The sequence below is a fragment of the Elephantulus edwardii genome, unplaced genomic scaffold (assembly GCF_000299155.1).
Source record: "Elephantulus edwardii isolate Elephantulus edwardi_28Jun2011 unplaced genomic scaffold, EleEdw1.0 scaffold00003, whole genome shotgun sequence".
In the NCBI taxonomy this organism is placed as follows: Eukaryota; Metazoa; Chordata; class Mammalia; order Macroscelidea; family Macroscelididae; genus Elephantulus; species Elephantulus edwardii.
In genome coordinates, this window is record NW_006399753.1 from 39,486,011 (window position 1) to 39,512,376 (window position 26,366).

The 26,366-nt window shown below is 37.8% G+C and overlaps 1 protein-coding gene across 3 annotated transcripts in view; it reads left to right on the plus strand.

Annotated features, from left to right (window-relative positions):
* The first annotated feature begins 3,295 nt into the window (after positions 1 to 3,295).
* ITGBL1 (integrin, beta-like 1 (with EGF-like repeat domains)) overlaps positions 3,296 to 26,366 on the plus strand; it is a 393,008-nt gene continuing 369,937 nt past the window's right edge. For 2 of the 3 annotated variants that reach the window (XM_006879391.1, XM_006879392.1), the window contains exons 1-2: positions 3,296 to 3,629; positions 5,109 to 5,326. In XM_006879391.1, the coding sequence (XP_006879453.1) occupies positions 3,532 to 3,629; positions 5,109 to 5,326 (316 nt within the window). In that variant the 5' untranslated portion in view covers positions 3,296 to 3,531. The remainder of the gene's footprint in view (positions 3,630 to 5,108; positions 5,327 to 26,366) is intronic. The other variant, XM_006879393.1, reaches the window with a different exon arrangement.

Consider the following 26,366-nt stretch of genomic DNA (forward strand, 5'->3'; position numbering starts at 1 on the left):
GTCCTTGGAGAAGGACATCATGCTTGGGAGGGTGGAGGGACAGCGCAGGAGAGGAAGGCCCTCTATGAGGTGGATTGATTCAGTGACTGGGATAATTCGGATGAGAGTGTCAGAGACAGTGCGATTGGCACAGGACAGAGGGGAGTTTAGGGCTGTTGTACATAAGGTCGCTATGAGTCGCAAGCGACTCGACGGCACGTAACAACAACAACAATCTATTGTCTTATTTCAACGAGACTGTAGGGGATATATTCGGTTTAAAGTTTAAAGATTATTCCAAAATAGTACTTGCAGGAGTTAATTTTTTTTTAATTCATCAGATTATTCTTTGAATTGTCAGTTCTTATTTGATAATGATACTTTTTATCTTCAGAAAATGTGCAATAATAAGTCAGATAATTTATGAAATTTCTTATGTTTTCACTACAAGTTCACAGGTTAGCTATAAAACTTATTTTTCCCTTATACTATGTCCATATTCTTTGTGCCAGAAAATTGTCTAGATACTGGGATGAAGTGTAGGAAGGCACACTGTGCTAAGCTATCTTGGGAGTGAGTTCATGCACTTTTCATCTTTAGATGCTCCTAACGTCTACAGCCTCAGCTTCAGACCTCGTGCCTTGCCAGGCTTCTAAAACCATGAGATGCAAGTAGATCATCTGGGAATTTGTTAGCATTTACAGTGTGATTCGGGAAATCTGAGATGGAGTTTGACAACTTGCATTTCTATAGCTGGTGCAGATGTTGCTGGTCTGGAGACAAGAATTTGAGAACTACTGATTTCATCACTCCTTTTTCAGCAACATCCTTCCCCATAGTGGTTCAATATTCCTCTGGATCATGAACTTGCCAGCACAGAGCCTGTGTCTGTCCTTCCAAAACACACCCTTGGTACCCACGATGCTGGAATTCTGTTCAGACTTCCTTTAACACCAATCCTATCACGTGAGCACCTGTTCCTACTCTTGTCTTTTTGCTGGTAGAACCCCTTCCAGGTTGCATACACCTGGACTCAAGAACTGACAAGGAGTCAGCCACTTTGAGAAGGCTTAACTGCGTAGACTGAGGTAGTCACACACAGTAGGAGGAGAAAGTGGGTGGACTATGTTTAGAGGACTTTCATCTGCCTTCTTGCTCAACTGGCTATTACTAGGGCTAGCCGTTTTCCTTAGAAGCTGTTTACACATGTGAGGAGGGAAATCTCATCCTATTACAATCCATCTCTAATTTTAAGGTCACAGTTTCTCAGGCCTGCATGAGCCTTCTTTGTTCAAAGTCTATTTTATGATGAACCATTGCACCTAATATGATCTTCTGATGGAAAAGAAAGGATGTTTTTCTTCTTCCCAGGTAATCATAACCTTGTTAAACACTTTCCTCATATGACCACAGAATGTAAAGGACATTGTGTGGGCTTTGGCTTCTCACATACCACTTTGCTTCCTGTGAAAGTTGGGCAAGTGATTTGCTTCTGTTTTCAGTTTCTTTATCTTTTAAGGGGACATAACAATGCCTTTCAACTTTATTCCATGTCTCTAATCCCAATTACATTCTACTTTTCAGTATTATCTCAAACATCATCCCTTTGATTAGTTGTCTCCATATAATCTAATCTCTCTCACTCTTTCTTCAAATGATTAAAGTTGTCAGTGATTTCATGTTACTTGGAACCACAATCAACGCATAAACTAACAGCAAACAAGAGGTCAAATGACATGTTTCACTGAGCAAATCTGCTGTCAAGGAATTCTTTAAGCGATAAAGGTCAAAGATGTCTGTTTAAAGACTAAGGTGCCCCTGACCCATGCCATGATATTTTCACTTGTTCACTGTGCGTCTGAAAGTTGGACAGTGAATAAAGTAGACTTGAAGAGGAATCAATTCCTTTGAAATGTGGTGTTGGTATTTAAAAGGGTTTGTACAGCCTTAAAGAATAACCAAATCTGTCCTAAAGGAAGTACATCCAGAGTGCTTCTTCAAGGAGAGGATGAGGCAACCTTGTCTCACATACATTGAGCATGTTTTTAGGAGGTGTTAGTTATTGGTAAAGAATATTACGCTGAGTAAATTAGGGGGTTGGCAAAGAGAAGATCCATAAGGCGATTGACATGGTGACTATTCCAATGGGTATAAACATATTGGAAATTGTGAATATGGTCCATAACGGGAAACTTTTGTTGTTCACAGTATTCCTATGAGTTGCACTGGATTTGATGACATCTAACAACAGTGACAACTGTAACTGATGTGGAGATAACTGCACTCCTTTTTTATTTCATTTATTGGCCAACTGGCAAGAAGCTGCATTGCATTCCCAAAGGCATGTGGTTCAAGGCTACCAGCTGTTCCATAAGAGAAGGATGGGCAATCTCCTCCCATGCAATTAACTGCCTCTGAAAACCCACCAGAGGGTCAGCTATGGGTTACTTCCAACTCTACGGTACACACTCCTTTTTTTTTTTAAATTGTATACAACAACAACATATAATAGTTTATATTCTTTAATGTTTATTTGTGTGGTTAGTGTTTTATTAGCCTACTGGACTCAGATGGCAGGAATTATGTTTCCTAAATTATATTTATTATTCCCTCCAGCTGGTGCCAAACCTGGAACCAGGTAAATGCATAACCTACCTTTTTAAATGAACAAATGAATATATAGTTATTGTCACCATTACAGATAAAATGTACCAAGTGGCCAGACATAGAGGAGGAAAACATAAGATTGGTTATTTCTCAGGACAATTTAGACTGTACAGTTTATTTTGATACAGAATGCTTCTTCTTCTCTCTTCATATTGGCTGAATGGAGAGGACTGGGGTAAATTTAGGACAACTATTTGAAAGTTCCAAGTCAAGAAAAATGCTGTGTGATAAGCTACTGGCCTAAGCAAATAGAAGCATGACATGCTTCTTAAAAACTTAAGAGAAACTCAGAGCAAAAAGAAAGCAAGGAGAAATTTTTTTAAAGTAATAAAATGATTTCTATTTGTCAGTTTTGCTTCCCCCTCCACAACTTCTGTCTCAAATAGCACATCTCCTTAAAAAGTATGTGGTGGACATACATCCTTACCTACTGTCTATTTCAACTACCTTGGTCGTCTCCTTTCTCCTTCCATCTGGAGGATTATTTAACATTCCCTTTAATATTCGTTTACCTAAATATTCCCTCAATATTTCTGGTGCCTATACTTGAAGAAAGAACTGGTTTTCTCAAATCTGTGAACAGGAAACTTTCTGATGTCAAAATAAACCATCTGCTTGTACAACTGTTTCTAATTACTTCCCTGCTTAGACTCTCCTCTGGAGGGGTTTGGCACCAGTACCCCGCCCAAAGCGGTGCCGCTGCCCAAATCCTCCCAGGCAGCTCATCAAAGCACTTGCAGCTCTGAGCAGAGCTCTGGACCAGCAAGCCTGGATGTCCGTGGGTCTGTCTGCCTGGACATCTGCTAGCGTCACCGTCACCCCTCCTTCCCATTGCCTCCTGAGCCCCAGTGTGCAAAAGCACAGCTCTCCCTCCACAGCCCCAGCATGTGTTCCTCAGGCTCCCGAAACTTCTTGCTGCTGGCATCCTCTCTTCTCTTTGCTGGATTGTCAGCTGTTCCTCAAAGCTTCTCGCCATCTCTGAGGTAAGTTGGGTTTGTTATTCTTAAAGGCAGACCTGCCCAAGACTTGTGTGTGGCAGGGCTCAAACTTGCAGGGTGGCTGCTGGAAGCCAAAAGCAGTTACTAAGTTGGACAGGAGATAAAGAGTTTTCAACCTGTTCCCATTCCTTTTCTTTATTTAGTGTTTAACTTCTATCCTTTAACTTTCTCTTCAGAAAAATGTGATTTAATAAATATACCATTTCCACCTATGTAAACACATGCCAGAAGTTACTATCATGAGTTGAAGGTTGCCCTGTGTATATTTATAAATTCTTTTAAACTATAAGACAATATTATTCCTTTTCATCAACAGCATTAAGCTAGGCTTATGTTACATTTTGAAAGAGACTTTGAATTCACAGTAGTGGAATTTTTTCACTAAAGAAGTTTCACTAAGAAACATCTTAATGAAAATTATGGAGAAAAAAATAACCTTTACTATCACAATATGAACAGCTATTTCTTTATAATAACGTCTTCTTTTTCATAATATAATTGGCCTCTGGCCATGAATAACAATGAGATATTTTTAAGAGGACTGAAGTGATAAGTCAGCCAAGTGTCATATTTTTTGATTAATCTGTGTTTAACGTGCACATAAATGATCTTATGACAAATCACCCGAGTCGGACAGATCACTGATGTCCACCGAAAATAGGAGGCCAGGTCACTGTGTAAGGAGCCCTAGTGGTGCAGTAGTTAAGCACTCAAATGCTAACCACAAAACTGGCATTTTAAATGTACTAAAAAGCTCCATAGGACATAGATCTACTAATCTGTTACTGTCATGATTAAACCTAACTTTTTGTCCTGAAGTTGATTCTGACTCATAGCAATCCTAAATGGCAGAGTACAAGCACCCACTTGGAGTTTTCAAAGTTGTCAGTTTTTATGGACACATCTGCCATATCTCTCTCTCCAAGAGCTTTTAATAGATTATAACTGTACATCTTTCTATCAGTAATCCACACTTAACCATTTCACTACCAGGGCTCCTTTAAATAAAGATTGCCACCCTAATCAACTCATGGCTTATCTAAAGAGCTCTGACTCATAGCTATGCTACAGGTCAGCAAAGAACTGTCCGGTTAAGCTTCCAATGTTGTAAACCTTGATTGCCCCCCAATGAGTGGTTGAGAGGTTTGAACCACTGACCTTTCAGTTAGCTAGATAGTCCTTACACCTAGAAAATCTTAGAGAGCAGTTCTATTCTAGGAGATCACTCTGAGTTGAAATCAACTTGACAACACCTAATAACAGCAGGATAGTCATCCAAATGAGTTTTTGAGTGACATAGATGGGTGGTGCCTACCGACTGGAGTAACAGTCCTAGAGGCTTCAGAGAAAAGAGGGCCTGTTCTATCCCGAAGGTTCCAAGCGTCCAGTTGGGCTGGAACTAGGCCTGGCAGATTGTCATTGCCTCAAACGTGGCTTGACTATGGTGTGTGTCGCCCCATGCAGAAGCTGGTCTGGTGCTGCCTGCAGACTGTCCCGGGCAGAGTCTGAGCGCCACTGCCGGGCCCCCGGGCAGCCCCCTGGGAGTGCGCTGTGCCACGGCCGGGGCCGCTGCGACTGTGGCGTCTGCATCTGTCATGTGGCCGAACCCGGCATGTACTTCGGGCCTCTCTGTGAGTGCCACGAGTGGGTGTGCGAGACCTACGACGGCAAGGCCTGTGCAGGTAAAGGAAGGTCTGCTCCCTTTCTTCTAATTTGTGCAGTCGCATATGAAGCGACACCAGTGAATGTGCTGCTATACACATTCTCCGTTAAGGAGACTGTTGTCTTATTCCCTGGGAATGGAGGGTGGAGACAGACTTCTGCTCAGGAAGCCTTCTGATAGAAAGTTCCAGTGATTGAGGAAGGTCTTACCATTTTGTTAGCCAATTCTGGAATTACTGATAATATTTTCTTTGCTCTTAGAGTCCAAACTTTAATGGATAATATCTGTAGGATTCAGTCACTTAATCATGAATTTAAAGTGCCTCTTTTAGAGTTCCTTCTTACCGGATATGTTTTCCAATTTCTTCAAAAACCAAATTCTTTTGCTAGATTTTCACACACCAGTCAAGAATGTTAATCATAATACTTGTATGTTGAGGCTCCCATGTAGATATTGCCTAGGAAAAAACCAGGAAAATGTTATTTTCTCAAATTCAAGAAAGGTAAACAGTGTGTTTTGACTTGTGTCTCATACTTTGGGTATATAGCTCATGAAATTGAGTGTGTCAGAGAACTGCAACCAGAAAGATACACATCATTTTTCTCAGAGGAGACTGCTTTTGGGTTGTTTTAGGAGCCTGAAGTTTTGAGCCACAGTAGAAGTTGGAATTTGGAAGGGTGGAGTGAAAATAGGTTAATTTCCCTTGCACATTTTAAAAGAATGCTTGAGGCTCTGATACTGGAAAGGGTAACAGTATTTCTTTGCAAGGAGTACCTCCCACTTTACCAACTTCACATACACATGCCATTTAGTTAAGACTGGGAACTTCAGTTGATCATACTGAGAGCAGTGTAGGAACTCCATTAGAACAGGGTAACACTAATGCCTTCCAGGCACAATTTGGAAAATTTTTAGGAAAAATGAGGGCTTATTTTACTCAACACTAACACAGAGACATCAAGCATGATTTTATAACATTTTTTTTTCCTTTGGCACACAAGGTTCAGGATCATATAGTGAAACTACTTAAAATGCTGACTGCTTGGTAGCTGGGGAAAAAAAATAGTCAAATACGTAATTTGGAGGGGCACAGGTGCTTCTGGGTGATTTCTTTACCCTTCTGAAGACTCAACCCTTTGAAAATATTGAGTGCCTCAATATGTTATTTTAACTTAGTCCCTGAAGCTGTAGTGTTATTAAGGGTAGTCCTTTGGAATGAAAGTTCTATATTGCCTAACATTTCATTCAAAATTCAACTGCTTTCTAGCTTCTCTGGCTTTTATTGCCTCTGGCAAGGCTTCTTCAATATTATGAGTTCTTAGCACATCCCCCTCCCCAGGTTTTATTGCTATTTCATTGGAAAAGTAAGGGGTGAGATGCAGGTTTCAATACAAGAAACAAGTTATGAGTATCATTAGTTGAAAGTCTATACCAAGGAACCTAAGCTGATTACTTTCTATTCTGTTATGAGGAGGAGAATGTGACGGTATATACTGTTGTGTGCCATTGAGCTGAATTGATTCCAACTCATATTGACTGTAGATGACAGAGCAGAATTACTTCATAACATTTCCAGGCTATAGTCCAAAAAGGAGCAGGGCCTCTGTTCTTTTCTTCCTCCTTGCACCTGGGATATCAGACTGCTACCATTTCAGTTAACAGCTGAATACTTCACCACTATGGCACCAGGACTTTTGATATGATATACATAGTGCCCCTTCTGCTCTTCACCCTCACCATGGAAAGTGATTTGTTGTTTACTCATAATGTCCTAGTACCTGCATTCTTCCTTCCCTGATACACAGAGACAAAACTAACTTGTTCAGTTTTGTTTCATCCTATGTGCTTTTATATTGTTAAATGTCATCCAGTTGAGTACAATTTGTAGGGACTCCATGAGCAACGGATATGAACCCTGTCCTACCATCTCTGATATACTTCATCATCTTGCTCCAGCCACTGTGTCAATCTACCTAGCTGAGGGTCTTCCTCTCTGAATTATGGTGTTGGAGAAGAGTACTTAGTGTCCCATGGACTGCCAAAAAAACAAACATGCAGCCAGGGTGTTCCTTGCAGGGAAAGATAGTGAAGCTTCATCTCACATACATTGGGCAGGTTGCCAGGAGAGGCTATATGCCTTGGGAAAGGACATCATGCTTGGAAAGGTGGAAGGTCAGTACCTTTCTATGTTGTTATTGTTATATGCTATCAAGTCACCTACCACTTGTAGTGATACTAGGCATACTAGTTCTGAACCCTGCTCTATCCTGAGCCAATCTCACTCTCTCTGACACACCTACCCTCATTACCTCAGTTACTGTGTCAATCCATCTCATCTGGGGTCTTCCTCTCCTGCACTGTCTTTTCACTCTTCCAAAAATAACGTCCTCCTCCAAAGACAGGTCCCTCCTGGAAACATGTCCAAAGTATGTGAGAGAGTCTCAAAATCTTTACCTCAGCAGCTCAGTTTCACCCTCTATAAGACAGATCTATTTGTTTTCCATGGTTCTATGTTGAACATTGTTCTCCAAAACCACCACAACTCAAAGGAATACATTCTTAGTAGGTGAAATATTTCTCATTATTTCAAAGCTGAATGACATGATTATGTTCTCCACTTCTCATCTTATCTACTGCTGCCAATCAGGGTCTACTTAACTAACTTTTGTATAGAACTCAGCCTTTGCAAAGACTCTTCCCATATTCAACAGACCAGTGAAATGATCTGTCATGCAGTTTATCTGGCCACCTTGTCAGTTTATCTTCTTGCTCTCTGATTAAATTTTAGCTTGCCAACGTTATTTTTTTAAAAAGTAGTCCCAATGTTAAAGCTATTTATATGTGAACATATCTGATAGTCTGATTTCATGTTTATGGATGAAAACAGCTGGCTCTTTTACCTAGGTGATAAATCTTCATAGTTCTGTTGTTGTTATGTGACGTCGAGTCATTTGCGACTCATAGCAACCCTATGTACAACAGCCCTAAACCCTGCTCTATCCTGTGCCAATCTCATTGCCTCCGACTCACCCATCACGATTACCCCAGTCACTGAATCAAACCACCTCATAGAGGGTCTTCCCCTCCTGTGCTGTCCCTCCACTCTGCCCAGCATGATGTCCCTCTCCAAAGACCTGTCTCTCCTTACAACATGTCCAAAGTATGTCAGGCAAAGCCCCAGAATTCTTGCCTCCAAGGAGCAGCCTGGTTTAACCCTCTCTAGGGTTAATCTATTTGTTTTCTTGGCAGTTCATGGTACATTCAGTACTCTTCTCCAGCACCACAGCCCAAACGCATCAATATTCCTTCTATCCTCCCTAGTCATTGTCCAACTCTCTGACTGCAAAAACCATGGCCTGTATCAGGTGCATCTTAGTCTCCAGAGAGACACCGTTGCTCTTGAGTACTTTAGAGAGGTCCCTTACTGCAGACTTTCCCATCGCAATACGTTTTTTTATTTCCTGGCTACTGGTGCCAAGAGTGTTGACCGTGGAGCCGAGCAAACTGAAGCTGTGAACAATCTCAATTTCTTCGCCATCCATCCTGATGCTACCGATTGGTCCAGTGGTGAGAATTTTTGTCTTCTGGACATTGAGCCTCAGTCCATATTGAAGGCTGCAGTCCTTGACCCTCTACAGTAAGTGCATGAGGTCCTCCTCAGTTTCCGCGAGCAGGGTTGTGTCATCTGCATAACGCAGATTGTTGATAGATCTTCCACCAACCCTAATGCCACACTTCTCCTGATAGAGCCCAGCCTCTCGGATAATCTGCTCTGCATACAGGTTGAAAAGGTATGGAGACAGGACACATCCCTGACGTACACCCTTCCCAATTTTGAACCATGCAGTGTTGCCCTGCCCGGTCTAACGACTGCCTCTTGGTCCAAGTATAGGTTTCGCATTAGCACGATTAAATGTTCTGGGATTCCCATTCTTCTCAGAGTCAGCCACAGTTTGTTAGGATCCACGCAGTCAAATGCCTTTGCATAATCAATGAAACACAGATAGACATTCTTCTGGTATTCAGCTAAGATCCATCTAACATCAGCAACAATATCCCTAGTACCACGACCCCTTCTAAACCCAGCCTGGACTTCTGGCAACCTCAGAAAAAACAATAACTTTTATTGTCCTCCCTTGCCTCCATGAAGAAAAAATATTGCATTCATTTTATGTCATGCTTTTGTTATCCTGAACTGCTGAGTCAGCATTGACTCATGGTCAACTCTCCAGCAGGTTTTCAAAGTCAATAAATTCCACGGACTGAGATGGCCCATCTTTCTGATGCAAAGCAACTGACAGATGAACCATGTGCCTTGGGGTTGGCGTCATAGCTCCTTGCAACTACCCCACAAAACTTGCCAGTTTGATATAATTTGTTGTGGTGGTTGTTAAGGGCTGTTGTACTGAGTACGACTCTTAGGGACCTTATGAACAGGAGCCCTGAACCCTGCCCTATGTGTGCCATTGAAAAATTTCCAGTATTCAAATCCTACTCAACACTTAATTGCTAGATGACCTTAAGTACTTTGAGTATCATCTGCAAAATGGGAGGTATGCCAGTACTGATCTTATTAAATTAGTGTGAGTTTTAATAGAGTTAAATATTTATTTTTAATATTATTACATTTAAATATATGTAACTTTAAATTTAAATATATTTTACTGTTACATTATAACATTTGTGATAGAGTCTGGAATAGACTCATAGCTGGCCCTCAGTGTGTTTCCGATACTGTACATTGCATGTAAAGAGATTGCCCATCTTTCTTTTCTATATGGGTTGGTAGATTTCAATTGTCAGAGAGATTTGACCTTTAGGTTAGCAGTGTACACCACCAGAGTTCTTGTATTGATTGTGTATATAGCAAAATTATCATAGTGACACATACAAGGCTAGGTTTAGATAAAGATTTAAAGAAATGTAGGTGGATGGTGAATGAACTGATAAGTATATGAGAAAATGGGTAGAAAGATTGATAAAAAGGTGACAGAATTTGACACAGCAAAATAAGATTAGATTTATTAATGCAGACTGTTTCTAGTATTGATTCAGAGCTCAAAAGGTCAGTCAAGGATAGCTATTTTGGCCCAGCCTCAGAGCAGCTGTATTAGAGACAGTATGCCCTTTTAAAGTAAAATCCAATGGGATTCCTTTACTGTGATTCCTTTTCAGAAGAAACATTTTAGCTTGAACTGGTTGGAAGTGATTACAGTCATAACATAAAGTGACATATTTCTTCTGCTGTTGATTTGTTTATGGCAGATGATACTACCTCAGGTTTCTGTAGCACTGAAGAGCTAACCCAGTGATTGATTGTCCCTGTGGCTGTGATACTCAACCAAAGAGTAAACTAATTTTGGTGAAAAGTGTCTGGAAATAGCAAAATGTTTGATTGTGTGAAAATTTTTCAAGTCAATTCTAGGTAACCTTTTTTTAAAAAAAATTACATTAGTTTGCTCACAAATTCCACATACATTGTGTTTCACACTATTCTTCATTCATATTGTGTTTCATACAATCATTCCCATAAATTATGTTTTATAAAATCAATCACCACTGGCCCTTACCCATCATTACCCAATATTTTCAGGTCCCAGCTGGATCCTTCTCATTTCCTTCACCCCCATCCTCTACCCATGAAACTGTGCAATCCTGTGGTTTTACCCCTACCCATCCTCACCCTTGTGCTCCCACTCCTCTCTCCCTTGGGTTCCCATATATGTTTTCCTACTACTTATCCTTTATTTTTACAATAATGGTTTTATGCAGTATTTTTTTCCTTATGAGACTGAACTAGTTCACTCAGCATAATGTTCTCCGGTCTCTCCCAAGTTATGCTGTATTTTTCAAAATTGTTGCTCCTGAGTGCTGCATAGTATTTCACTGTGTGAATGTTCAATAGTTTCTCAATCCATTAAGTTGTAGTCAGAAATTTGGGCTGTTACTATGATCTTGCAATGGTGAATAGCACTGCTATGAACATTGGTGTACAAATAACAGTTTCTATCTCAGTTTTAATTTCCTTGGGGTATATTCCTGCTAGTAGAATAGCTGGGTCACATGGAGTTTCTGTGTGTGTTCAACTTTTTGAGGGAATGCCAAACTGTCTTCAAACATAGTTCCATCAATTTTACAATTCCATCAACAGTGTACCAGAGTTCCCGCCTCTCCACATCCTCTCCGACATTTATTGCTTATTGCACTGCTAAACGTTGCCATTGCTACTGGAGTAAGTTGGTATTTCGTGTGGTTTTGATGTGCATCTCTCCAACTGCCAGTGATTTTTGAGCATTTATTCATGTGTCTGTTGGCATTGGAATGTCTTCCTCTGTGAAAAGTCTTTCTTTTTCTTTTGTCCAGGTAATATACGCCACCAATATTCTCTTTATACTGTCATCAAAGCACTTAGACGTGATGCTGTTTTTAAAAAGATATTTTCTGATTATTTGGAAACATGTCACTTAAAATAATTGTTGTTTTCACGGAATTCCTATTTGACAAACCCTTTTAAAGTATTGTACATTTGCTAGACTTCATTTACTGTTGAAGATGTTATAAAGCTGAAGAATAATTGGTAGCATATAGTGGCGTAGAGAGACTAAAAGAAATATCAAATATCTACAGTACAGTGTAGGATATAATAATGAAATAATGTTAAAAATTCTTGAGGGGGGAAAAACACCATTATTTGAGATCGATAAAGATCGATTGTTGTCAATTTTAAAATTCAAAAAGTAGACTGCTGTAATTCTGACTGAAGAAAAATTCAGCAAAGATTAAAAAAGAAATAAAGCATGACAACAAGTTTTCAAACAGCAGAGGATAAAAGAGTGGTTCAATTGGAATTTAGGGATGTTGGGTAAGCAGTAGAAAATAATACTGAGGGTTATAATTGATCCTCTTGTGGAGAACCTTGAACCAGAATGGGAGTCCTGTGTGCAATTTAACTGCATATAGGAGTCATAAGTATTTGACAGTGAGTAGTGCTCTAATTCATAAAAGTAATGTGGTGGCCAAGGACATGGCAGGTTGGGGTAAATAGACTTATTGAAAGGAGCTTAGTTTAGATGCTGCTTAAATAAAACCCAAGAGGGTGAGACTTAGAGAAGAAATACAATGAATTCTAAACATTGCTTCAAAGGATAATAAAAGGTATTTTGTACGAGGGTGAGTAGGATGATGAATCAAAGCTGATAGTGGGTTTATAACTCTGAATCTTTAGGAATGCAGTAGAACTGCTGAAGAAATAAGGAAGTCAAGAAGAAGAAGATAACAGCTAATTAATGATTTTACTTGTTATTACAGAAAAACAATATTTGATAATACAGAATTTCTGTAAAATGAAGAGAAGAATGACAGATAACTTTACTGGCAGACAGATTTGAGACTGAATGGAAATTATAGCTAGATTATCAACTTGAAATGGAATGTTGAGTCATATACTTGTTTTCTCTTAGACTTACTGGTGTTTACTTGGTTTTTTTTTCTTCTGGAACAATGAATATCTTGTAGATGTAAGATGCTTACCACAGAATATGGTATTATTCTGAATAATATATATGCTTATCTACAAATATACTTAGTATATAATCTGTATAATTACCTAACTATTCAGAGCATATCTTTTTATAAGCATCTATAAACATAAACAGTAAAACACACTAAATATACATCATTCATAAATATTATTTATTTGAAAAATATTTCTGACTTTTACACTGTCAATATTAAGCAAATTAAATTCCATTATTGCTAAAAATTCTTAGAATTGTGTGTGTTTCCTGGCTCTTTATAGTCTTACTTAGACTCTGGCTTACTTTTTCTTTACAAGTGTATTTTTTTCTTACATAGTTGAGTATTTTCTGGCCAAGCATATTTTGTGGAATTACTGTTTTTTTTTCCCTTTCTTAGCCATTTTCTGTTTTCTGCCTTATCTTCTTTCTTCATAACATTATTCTGTTGTACAACCTAATTTCTTTACATCTGTCTAACCTTTCTTGGCATTTATCTGTATAAACACATATATGTTTTTTATTGGTATGTGCTGTCGAGTCTCCTGCAACTCATAGAAACCCTATATACAATAGCCCCAAACCCAACACTATCCTGAGAAAAATTCACTGTCTCCAGCACACCTACTACCCCCATTACTTCATTTACTTAGTCAATTCATATCATCCAGGGTCTTCTTCTCTCGTGCTATCCCTCTATCCTTCCAAGCATTATGTCCTTCTGCAAGGACTGGTCCGTCCTGGAAACATGCCCAAAGGAGCATCTTGGTTTCACCCTCCCTACAACATACTTGTTTGTTCCCTTGACAGTCCTTGGTATCTATTTTCAACACTCTTCTCCAACACCACAACTCAAAGGAGATTCTTCTTTGAAAAGAAAATTGATTCTTCTTCTATCCAGCTCTCTGATACATAGCAAGTAATTGAGAAGGCCATGGATTGTATTAGGCACACCTTAGTCTCTAGACTAACATCATCAGTCTCCACTACTCTGGAGATGCAGACATATAGATAGATAACTTTTAATATCAAGCATACGACTTTATTTACTCTTTAGCCCTTATCTTCTGTGAAGTTATTTTTGAGAACATACCAACTCTTCTTTCCATATTGCTTGTTTGATGTGTTTTTTTATCATAGGGTAAATATCTGTGGTCTTTTTGAACACTTTTAGCAGTTAGCCACCACTACCCCATCCATTGCATATAAGCCATTTTGAGTTAAATTTTATTCTCTCTTAGATCAATTATCTTGAATGAATGTGTCTTGTCTCACATCAATTCACATTTAAAGTTTAAAGTTTTTTATTGTGAAAGCAAGTGTCAGACATAAGATCAAGAGCTACCCCCCCCCAGAATATACCACTTCACTCTGATACAATTCTGCATCTCTGCTATAGAGATCAGACTTGGATATGGACGAGGTTATTCCAAGCACTTTGAAAATATAAAAAAAAAGCAAACAAAAACAAAAAAACCAACCATAACTATCCTTATAATCATATTTAAATCAAATACTATAAATATTACAAATTTTCCAGTTGGGTTTTTGCTTTGTTTTGTGTGTTTCTTTTTAAAGGAAAATTTTCCCATGGTGAAAAGGAAATATATTGGGAATTATAATAATTTATTTGTGTCACAAGTGTGTTATTTGTGTAAAACTTAAATTTCCTTTATAAGACTTTCAGAAATCTTTGATATATTTTATAGTATTAAAACTGATATCCTATGTCTAATAGTAACAAACCCCTCACCCTACACCTCTCCTTAAAAAAGGGGGGGAAGTAAGATCAAAATGAAGCTTGATACATCCAAAGATCAAGACCTTGAGGCAGATGAGCAGACATTCTTAAAATGGCTTCTTATTGCAGGAGTTCTCTATGTGAGAAGTTGTGAAGACATATCATTTTTCTAAAGTTTATAATCAACCATTGTGTTTATTTTCCATTGCTGTGCTAACAAATTGCCACAAACTTATAGCTTAAACAAGAAAGTTATTATTTCATAGGTGTACAGGTCACAAATCTGACACTAGTCTCCTAAGGCTATATTGTGTTACTGTGGTTCTCTTTGGACTCAAATAATGTCAGTATTGTAAGTTTTCTTTATGCTGCAAGAGAGGATGTTTTCAGCTTATTTAGTGTTGACAAAATCTGATTCCATGTGATTATAGAAATGATGGCCCTGTCTCGTTGTTATGAGTTCTTCCTTCCCTTATCTCAGGAGGTTTATCTCCAGACATTGCATGTAGCCTTTTGCATCTCCCACCACAAGCAGGGTCTCAAATCCTGCTGTCATCACTCTGACCTTCACCCATCCTCATATCTCTCTCATGTGAGATACATCATATGGAAAAGTGCTCCACCATTAAGCACTTCTGTAATTATTTAGGACTCACTCCAATAATTCAAAATAGTCTTCCATTATAAAAAGACTACAATCACATCTGCAAATTTTATTTTTCATTATGAGGTTATGCTTACTAGAGTTTGGATTTCTGTGAAAATTATCATAATAGCAGAGTCACCTTCCTGTAAAATGTTGGATGGACACTGTTGTGTTAGAGGTAAAGAAGAGGTTCCAATTGTGTTAATACCAAGTTATTCTCCAATCAGGCTGTAAGTACTGAGTGCTTTTGAGGATTGTTCACATAATAATAAATTCTTAGTGTCAAATATTTCCCACAATGTATTGATAATTCAGGATGTGATTCTTGCCTTTCATAAAGTTGTTGTTGTTATGAGCTGCCGAGTTGCCTGCAACTATTTGTACAACAGCTCTGAAGACTGCTCTATCCTGAGCCAGTCTCACTGACTTTGATACGCCTAGCCACAGACCCCAGTTACTGTGTCAATACATCTCATCCAGGGTCTTCCTCTCATGTACTGTCCCTCCACCCTTCTGAACATGAGGTTCTTCTCCAAGGATGAGTCCTTCCTGGCCATGCACCCAAAGTATGTGAGATAGAACTACAAAATCCTAGCCACCAAGGAGAAATTTGGTTTTATCCTCTCTGAGACACACCTGTTTGTTCTCTTGGCAGTCCGTGGTATGTCCAATACTGTTCTGCAGCACTACAACTCAAAGGCATTGATGATTCTTCTGTCATCCTTATTCATTTTCCTGCTTTCTGGTGCATAGCAAGTAATTGCAAAGACCATGGCCTGGATCAGGTGTACCTTAGTCTCTAGATTGACAATGTTGCTTCTCAGTACTCTGGAGAGGTCCCTAATAGAAGATTTTCCCCAGTGCAATTTGTCTTTTGATTTCCTGACTGCTGATACCAAGATTGTGGAGACCAGCAAGCTGAAATTGTTAACAACTTCAATCACTTTTCCGTCTTTAATAGTACTGCCACTTGGTCCAGTGGTGAGAATCTTCGTCTTCTTGATGTTGAGCTTCAATCCATATTAAAGACTATCGTTCTTGACCTTCTGTAGCAACTGCTCTCAGGTCTTCCTCAGTTTCAGCAAGCAAGGTTGTGTCATCTGCATAATGCAGGCTGTTGATGAGTCTTCCTCCAATCCTGATGTCGTATTCCTTCTCATACAGTCCAGTCACCCAAACGATCTCTTCTGCATATAAACTGAAATGATATGAAGACAGGAAACATGCCTGATGTACTCCTTTCCTGATTTTGAACCATGAAGTGTTTCCTTATTCTGTTTCAAGGACTGCTTCCTGTTCCAAGTATAAGTTTCATATGAAAACAATCAAGTGTTTTGGGATTCCCATTCACCTCAAATTTACCCACAATTTATAAAGTAAATCGAACTTCAATTTCTGGCCAATGAACTTCATTCACAACTAACATGCATTTGTCACTGGAAGTTTGCTTTGCTGCTATGATGTTGAACAATTTTTAGCAGAACATCCAGACTAAGACAAAAAAGAAAACATGCATAATAGCTGAAAATGTCAGCACTTACTGTAGAAGTCAAAATTTCTGAGACAAGTGTGGCTTAGCAGGAGAACAAAAATGACAAAACTTTTGGTACTGTCCATATATAATATATAGAGAAATAGTGGACAATTACATCTATGAAAAGAGATGGATAAGCTCTATTTGATCAGTCATAACAAGTACAGGAAGCACCAGTGGAACAGATCCTCAGTTGTAAATATTATTGTTGTGTGCCTTTGAGTTGGAATCAGCCCATAGCTGACCTTCCAGTGGGTTTTCAGAGATAGTACTTTCATGGGAGGAGATTATCCATCCTTCTCCTGAGGTGTAACTGATGGATTTGAATCACATACCTTCAGAATTGCAGTGTAGATTCTTACCACTGGGTGCCTGGCAAGTTCAAAATGAAGGTGAAGAAAATAAAAACAAGTTCACAAAAGTCAAAGATAATATAACCCACTTTAGAAGGCATCTCTCAATTTAGATAGCTTCTAATACTTTAATATATCCCACATTAAAAACCATCCCAAGAGTAAATTTGATGTACTTACCACTAATGGTGGAAGACTAAACAAGTTGTGAGATGACATCAAGGATATTATACATGAACGAAGCAAAATTTTCTCAAAAAGACAGAAAAGAAAGGAAAAAAACAAACAGTGCAAACACATGTCTTAAACAGTCTCTGAAACATAGGGAAGCTAAAACAAAAGTAAGAGATGATAAGATAATATTTCTCAACAAAATATTACTAATAGCAGCTGTAGGAGACAAATCAAAGTATTATAAGGATTGGGATGAGGGGGAACAAAGGGTGGGAAGGGGGAATCTCAAAGGAGCAGCATGTGGTAGGTAGAATGAGAGGGTGAAAGAATTAGGAAAGACCCTGTGGGGACATAAAAAGGTAGGGTAACTGGATGTAGATCAATGGTGATTAATTTTCTAAAACATAATGTATGGAAATCATAATATAAAATACAATGTAAATAGGGGAATGTGTGAAACACAATGTGTGTAAATGTGGAAAAAAAGACGATAACATATTTGGTTGTTAGAGGGCAAGTGAAAAAGAGAAAGCCCCTCCATGAAATGAACTGAGACAGTGGCTACAACCAAGGGCACAGACACAGCAGTAATTGTGAGGATAGTGCAAGATTAGACATCGTCTCAGTCCTTTGTTGCCAAGAATAGGAACAAACTCAATGATAGCTAATAAGAAGAATACATTGTAATAGTTTTATTTTCTTCCCCTCTCTACTACCAATTCTTCCTGGACCACCTTCCAAATAAGCTACATGTGTAAAACAAACAAACAAGAAGAATGGTGCAAAGACCTGGAGTTTTAAAACCAAGAGGAAAGAACATCCTTGGCAGAAAGACTACATAGGAATCATACTGACTACATCTGTGGAAACAACTGAAGAAAAAGATGAGAGCCTCTAGATGCAAAACAGAAGGGGTTTTTTTTATGGACAAAATCTTGCAAGATACAAGAAGTATCAATGAGATGGATTGATGTAGTGACTGCAGCAATGTGTTTAAGATGGCTAAAGTTGAGAGAATAATCCAGGATGAGACAGGATTTTATTTAGGTTTATGAAGGGTTGTTTGTTATGAGTTTTGAGTCAGAACTAGCATTGGAACCTCACAGCTAGATAGATAGATAGATAGATAGATAGATAGATAGATAGATAGATAGATAGATGATAGATAAACAGATTGATAGTAGAAAGATAGTGAGATAGATAGGCAGACACACAGATAAATAGATGGATGATAGAACTTAACAAAAAATTAAAGATGAGCAACCTCCTCCCAAGCGATTTCCTGTCTCTGAAAACCCACTGGAGGATCAGCTATGGATTGGTTCTGACACGATGGTAAACAACAAAAAAGGGAAGAACTTTCTAGATATTTGTTTTCATTCAGATTACAACTGAGAAAAATATAGGACAATTCTGCTCTGCCACATGGAATGATTATGAAACTGAATGGACTCAATGGCACCCATCAACCACATTGTCATTGCATGATTAATAATGATCCATCAGGACAGGACAGGGTTCAGACAGGTTGTTCATAGGGTCACTATGTGTTGTATTCAATTTGACAGAACCTAATAACAACAATGTACAGCAGACTAAAACTGTGTTTGTACTTGCACCCTTAACCCTAGCTATGTTTGAGCCCATTGTTGCAGTCATTGTGTCAACCCATCTCACTGAGGGTCTCCTTTTATACTGACTCTCTAGTTGAACAAAAGTGATGCTGGACTCCCCTGCTAGTATGTCCAAAGTATGTGAGATAAAGTCTTACAATCTTCAGCTCTGGGGAACATCTGACTGTACTTCCTCTAAGACAGATTTGTTTTGGTTCTGCTAATCTATAGGATGAGGGCTGCTCCTTAGAGGCAAGGATTCTGAAGCTTCGTCTGACATATTTTGGATGTGTTGCAAGGAGGGACCAGTCCTTAGAGAGGGATGTCATGCTTGGGAGAATGGAGGGATGGCACAGGAGGGGAAGATACTCGATGAGATGGATTGATTCAGTGGCTAGGGAAATGGGGATAAGTGTGTCAGAGATAGTGAGATTGGCACAGAATAATGCAGAGTTTAGGGCTGTTGTGCATAGGGTCACTAAGAGTCGCAGGTGGCTGGCTTGATGGCACATAATAACAACAACAACACTCTATAGGATATTCAATATTTTTGCCAACCTCATAATGTAAGGACATTGATTCTTTTCCTTTGTCCAACTTTTACACGCGTATGAAGACTTTGAAAATGCTATGGCTAGGCTAGTGTCCCCACAGGGTCTGTCCTCAAAGTGACATCTTTGCTATTTACTACTTACAGAGTTCCTTTGAAGCAGATTTGACCAGTGCAATATATCACTTGTTTTCTTGACTTCTGCTTCCAGTGGTGCTGATTATGAATATTGTGAATCTAAGAAAAATTAAATTCTTGACAACTTCTATGCTTTCCTCTTTGAATTATAATGCTGCTTATTGATTCAGCTATGAGGATTTTTGTTTTCTTTATGCTGAAGTGTAATTCATGCCAAAGTCTTTGAGCTTTGTCAGTCAGTGCTTCAAGTTTTCTTCCCTTTCAGCAAGTGAGATGGAGTAATTATTTTCCTCCAGTGACTGATGTCATGTTATTTATGTAGTCCAATGTATCCAATTTTTTTTCTCAACATATAGATTTAGTAATTATGGTGAAAGGACACCATTTTAACAAACCTTTTCTGATTTTAAACTATTAGTATTTCCTTGCTCCTTTTGCTCTATGTATGGATTCCACATGAGCACAATTTAATATTCAGGAATTCTTATTCTTTGCGATGTTGTTTATAATGTGTTATGATGCATACAGTCTAATGTCTTTGCTGAGGGAAAGATATTAGACAACCATCTTTCTGGTATCCTCTGCTTTATCTTACACAATTCTTATTCTCATATATGGAACCGCTAAAGACGGTCAGTATAAGTTGGAAGAACTTGAGTGAGTGAGTGAGTGAGCAAGCAAGCAAATGAGATGCCATAGTCCTTAATGAGTCGTATTGTTATCCCAAAGGCTGCAAATCTCAGTTGGTTCAAGTCTGCCAGGGACTCCATAGGATAAAGATGAGCCATCTCGTCCAACTCTAATTTGTAGCCTCAGAAAATCAATAGAGGTTCCCTAGGAGTTGGAATTTACTTCAGTGAGTGATTTATGTCAGGAGGGGTTAGTCGTTTGAAAAAGATGGAGGTGTTCAAAAAAGAGAATAAAGCCAACAAGATGGATTGACACAGTGACTGTGCCAATAACCTAGAGCATATCGAAGATCCTGAAGATGATGAAAAGTAGAGTTACTGAGAGTTTTAGCTGACTCCACAGCAACAAATAACAACAACTATAACAACTGTGTCTATACATATATCATCTATATCTAAAAAATAGCAAAGTTTGAGGACATTTCTCTATACACCAACCAAAATAAACCACCTATGTAGAGTTGACTCCAACTCAGAGTGACTCCATTTGACAATTTTGACTCCATATGGCAGGACTTTGGAAGTTTTAATGGCTGTAACCCTTGTAAATAGATCACCAGGTCTTTCTTTGTGCTATCCACAAAAGGTTAAATCTCCAACATTTTAGACAATTGCTGAATGCTCAACTTATTGTATATATGTTTTTGTTGTTGTTATTAAGTGCTGTTGAGTCATAGATGACTCATAGCAACCTTTTGAACAAAAGACCTGAACACTTGAATAACTTTCATCCTTTCTCCAGGTTCATAGGGTTTCCAGAGACAAGTTATTTTGGAAGTGGATGCCACTCCTGCTTCCAAGCTTGTTTTAATCAGAGAGCTCCACCAAACATTGTCCACCATGGTAACCATTATCACATTTGACACTTCAATGTCACCATGTTCAGCATCACAGCAACCAAGAGTTACCTCTGCACAGAAAATGGACAGGCCACTGCTACACCACTTACAAGAATGTTTGACCAAAAACAATTAAAACCAGGCCTACCTTCAGGGAACTCTGTTGGCCTAGTGGCAAGAAGCTGAGATGTAATCTCAAAGGCAAGCAGTTCAAGACCATGAGTTGCTCTGTGGAAGAAGGATGGGAAATCTACTCCCATGCTATTATTAACTGCCTCTGAATATCGTCAGCTATGGGCTGGTTCTGACTCTACAGCACACAACAAAAACAACCTTCAAGTAATTCTCCATAGAGAATACACCTAATTAGACTAATAATTATATTGCCATAAGTTTGGTTATTAGATTGTACCCATGGGAGAAAGATTTGCTGTTCTAAGGAATTGCTATGGCACAGTTCCAACCTATCACATGATGTTGCTATGGGCCTGAATTTACTAAATGGCACCCAGTAACAAAATAATTTATGTTGAACACTTATATATTTGCAACAATAATGTATATTGAAGATGTAAATTATTTCATATACAATTTTAATTTTTAAAACATGCCATAAATATTAATATATTAATATGTGAACACATATTTTACGTGTACATCTGTATTCACATAGCTAATTTAAAATTTTTGTAATGCTAATTCTATTGAATATAAAAGGCATGTTCAGACTGTAATGACATGTATAAACCAACTCCAAATCAATATCTCTTTAGGAGCCTCTTCTGTTACGGCCTTTTCAGTAAATGCCATCAAGACCATGAGAAATCATCTGATGACTCTTAATGAGTTGTCCTTTAGCTGTTTAGTCAATGAAGGGATATTAGGCTCTTGAAGGTCACATTTGAATCACAATTAATATTTGATAAAAGGATTCTCTAATGTATTCTAAAACTTTATTTAAAAGACAAAAAATAATGGAAAATAGTTTCTTTTTCTAATTCTTGTGATTAACAGTGCTAATCTTGTCTTTGATATTATTCTATGCTACACATACTTTGTGGAAATTTTGGAAACTTTTAAAATGCTGTAGTGCATAGTAAATCCTCTTGTCTAGAGTTGATACAAAATCATTTAGGAATTTTTTTATAGCTAATCTCCTGAAGATGTGATCTGAAAAATGTAAGACTAATAATTCTATATCTTTGAGGCAATGATCGCTTCCTGTTTTGCATCTGAAAATAAATTCTATTGCCTATTACAGACATTTTATCCTTCACTAAGTTCCTCTGTATCTTTCAGTCACATCTCAACAGGAAGAAACAAGGAAATAAAACATTGAAATGAATCAGCTTTAAATCTGTCTAGATTTAAGATCCTCTAACTGAAGGAACAACTGGCATTAATGAAAAGATAACTGGATTAGAAAGAGAAAAAAAAAATAGGCCCTGGCATATACTTCTTCCACTTATCTACTATGTATTATTAGCAAATACCAAACATCCATCTAAAACTACATTTATCCATTTATATTTGACATAGTAATTATTCTTCTGATTTTTTTTCCGAAAACACAGTACAAGGTTTAAGAAATTTAAAAAGTAATTGTCACATTAAGTAGACTTAGTAAATATTAGAGTGAATAAATGTGATTCAATTTTACATTATATATTTAATCATATATTTATAGCATAAATGATTATGGCCAAGTAGTCATATGAGTAAATATTTAAGAATATTGATCATAATGTAGAGAACAGGAATAGAATAATATATTTGTATGAAGTCTTTTTCCTGTGGAAGCCATCCAAGATTCTGTAAACTTTTGATATGATACCCTCATCTGAAATGGTATTGCCAAATATTTTTTTTCCCAGTGAGTAGGGTTTCTTTTTGCTCTATTATAAAAAGTTTTTGATGTGCAAAGGGATTTAATCTTTAGAATTTTATCCTCTCCAGATTGAGCCTTTCTGGCTATATTTGGAAGTCCCTTTTCTCTATAGCATAGGCTATCTAAACTTGATCCCAATTAGTCTCTGATGGGAAACAAACAAAAAACAAAACAAAGAACACCTGAGAAGACTGCTTATTTGTTCTTTTGTAACTGAGATATTTCACTCAGCATAATATGCTTGGGGCTTCCCAATGTTATATAACGTTCAGAAGCTCATTGTTTTTCAATGCTGTGTAATATTCCATTATGTGAACGTACTATAGTTTTTCTATCCATTTGCTTGTTGATAGGCACATGGGTTGCTTCCATCTCTTTGCTATTTTGAATAACCCTAGCAATAAACATGAGAGTACATGTTTGCTCGAGTTGTAACTCTGCTTTTATTAGGGTATATTCCCAGTAGTGGAACTGCTGGGTCAAATGCTATTTCTATTTCCAACGTTTTGAGAAAAATACCAGACCATCTTCCATAGTAAAAAGACTTCTCATAGAGGAAGATAGTCAAATGGACAATAGACACATGAAGAAATGTTCAAAATCACTGGCAATAAGGGAAATGCAAATCAAAACCACAATGAGATACCATCTCACTTCAGTAGCAGTAGCAAAGTTTAACAGAACAGCAAGTAATAAACGTTGGAGAGGATGTGGAGAGATAGGAACTCTTATATATGGTTGGTGGGATTATAAAATGGTACAGCCACTCTGGAAGGCACTTTGGCGTTTCCTCAAAAAGCTGAATATAGAATTTCCAAATGATTTTCTGAATATACTCCAAGGAAATGAGAACTGAGGCAGAATGGAAAGACATATCAGGGTTATTCACCATCACAAGAATGTGGAAATAGCCCAGATGTCCAACCACAATTGAATAAATTGAGACATTTACACAATTGTGTATGTACACATTGCACATTTACACAATGGAATACTACACAGCACACAGGAGCAATGATTTTTGTAATCACCACCTAGCTAGGGAGGAACTGGAGAGCGTTATGCTAAGTATACTAACTCAATCCCATAAGGAAAAATACTGTATAAGACCATTGTTGTAGAACATTTATGAGGATCCAAGGAGAAAGGGGGGGAGCAGAAGGGTGAAGATGGGTGGAGGGGTGTTTATCATAGGGTTGCACAGTTTGATGGGTGAAAGCGGGGTTGGGGGTATAATGGAAATTGGAAATATCTAGTGTGAAAACAATGTATAAAACTTTGTAAATAAACAAGTATAAAATAAAAAAAAGAGAATAATATACTTAAAGCACAGATACAGTGGTACTCCTGGCAAATGTTAAAAAAAATGTTCAGAAAAACCCATAGAAATTTAAAAAAGACAATACATTTAGAAGAGCTAAAAACAGTTAAAGGAGTTAGATTGACAGTTCACATGCAGGAAGGTGTAGTAATTGGCTTCCATAAAGATTACACACTTGGAAACTGTAGAAACAGTTTTGTTTTTTATTTTATTTTTATGTCCTATAGGGTTATTATGAGCCGGAATGTACTCCATAAGCAATGGAGTTCGTTTGGATTCAGTTGCTTTAACACCATGCCTTGAAAGAAAAACAGGTTTTCTCTTTTGAACAGTTTTATCACTTTTTTGAAAATCAACTAACTATGATGTTGTTGTTGTTGTTGTTGTTGTTGTTGTTATGTACTTGTGTAGAGTTAGAACCAGTTCATAGCTTGCCTTCCAACAGGTTTCCAATGACTATGAATCGTATGGGAGAAGACCACCCATCCTCCTCCAAAGCAGCTGGTGCCATTTTAACAGTGTACCATTTGGTTGACAGTGCAACTCTTTACCACCTGCGTTGCTAGGATAATTCATTTGCAATACTCATATAATTTTTTCCCATGCTGTTGAATCTGTTCATTGGAATTTAATTGAAAACTTAGACTCTATATTTATAAAGGATATTAGTGTTTGTCTTGGTTTGCTATCAGGGGGCTCACATAAGTGAGTTGGGAAGCATTTTTTCTCTTCTCCTCCTTCTCTTCCTTTTAATCTTCCTCCTCCTGGTTTTCTTCTTTTCTTGTGAAATTGGAAAAGTAGAGGATCAGAGGAGATAAAGACCTTTAATACGATGGGTTGCCAAAGTGACTGACACAATGAGCTTAAATGCACGAGAGACTGTGAAGATACTGTAGGATGGGAAAGGATCTGAGGGCACCTAATAACACAATAGCATTGCTAACCTGAACCTTTTATTAATATCCTTTTCTGTGTAACATTTTCACTTTTGGTCTTAAAGTAAGTTTTATCTAATATTTGTATACCTACTCTGACTGCATTCTAACTACTTTTAATTACAAGCTAGTTAAGGATTAATACCAACTGTTTCAGTGATATTTATTATTTTGTTCCTATATAATTATCTTTCTTCTGTGTGCCATTATTACCCTAGAAAACACCCCATTATATAATGTGGGGTTGTTTTTAAAGGACAGTTTTGTTGGATATAAAATTATTTGTTTAGAGTGTTTTCTTTCAGTACTTTGGGTATATCATCCCACTTCATTTGGTCTCTATTTGGCTAATGAAAAGTCAGCTATTAATCTATTTAAAGGTCTCTTATACATGATGAGTGTCTCAAAATTAGTTAAGTATGTTGTTGTTGTTGTGTACCATCAAGTCAGAACCGACCCATAGCTGACCTTCCAGTGGGTTTTCAGAGGCAGTTAATCTCATGGGAGGAGAGTGCCCATCCTTCTGCAGAGCAGCTGGTCCCTGCAAACCTTGTGCCTGCAGGATTGCAGCCCAGCTTTTTGCCACTAGGCCATGATGAGTGTCTCAAAATTATTTAAGTATATACATTTAAACATATGTTTCTTTATATACTTATATATATGATATAACTATTGCCATGAGATTAAATCAGCTTGTTAATAGACATTTATGACATCATCTTAAGTACAACTTTTCCTAATGAATTTATTAATTAGACAAATTTTTGCCACCTTGATGCAGTTACTGATGAAGGTTAAAGCTTCATCAATCACTTGAAATCTATAGCTTTTAGTATAGATTATGATAGAAGGTGAAGGGAAAAATTCTCAAAATTAGATTAATAAATAGCATCATGAAAAATAGAGGAAAAAATGAAGATATGAATTTCATTCTAATTACATCAATGTGTCCTTTCTCTGTATCTTTTCAATCTATATGTGGAACAGATCATCCAGGAGGCTGGGCTCTATGAGGAGAAGTGAGACATCAGGATTGGAGATAGACTCATCAACAATCTGTGTTACACAGATGACACAATCCTCTTTGTTGAAACTGAGGAGAACCAGAAACACTTGCTGCAGAA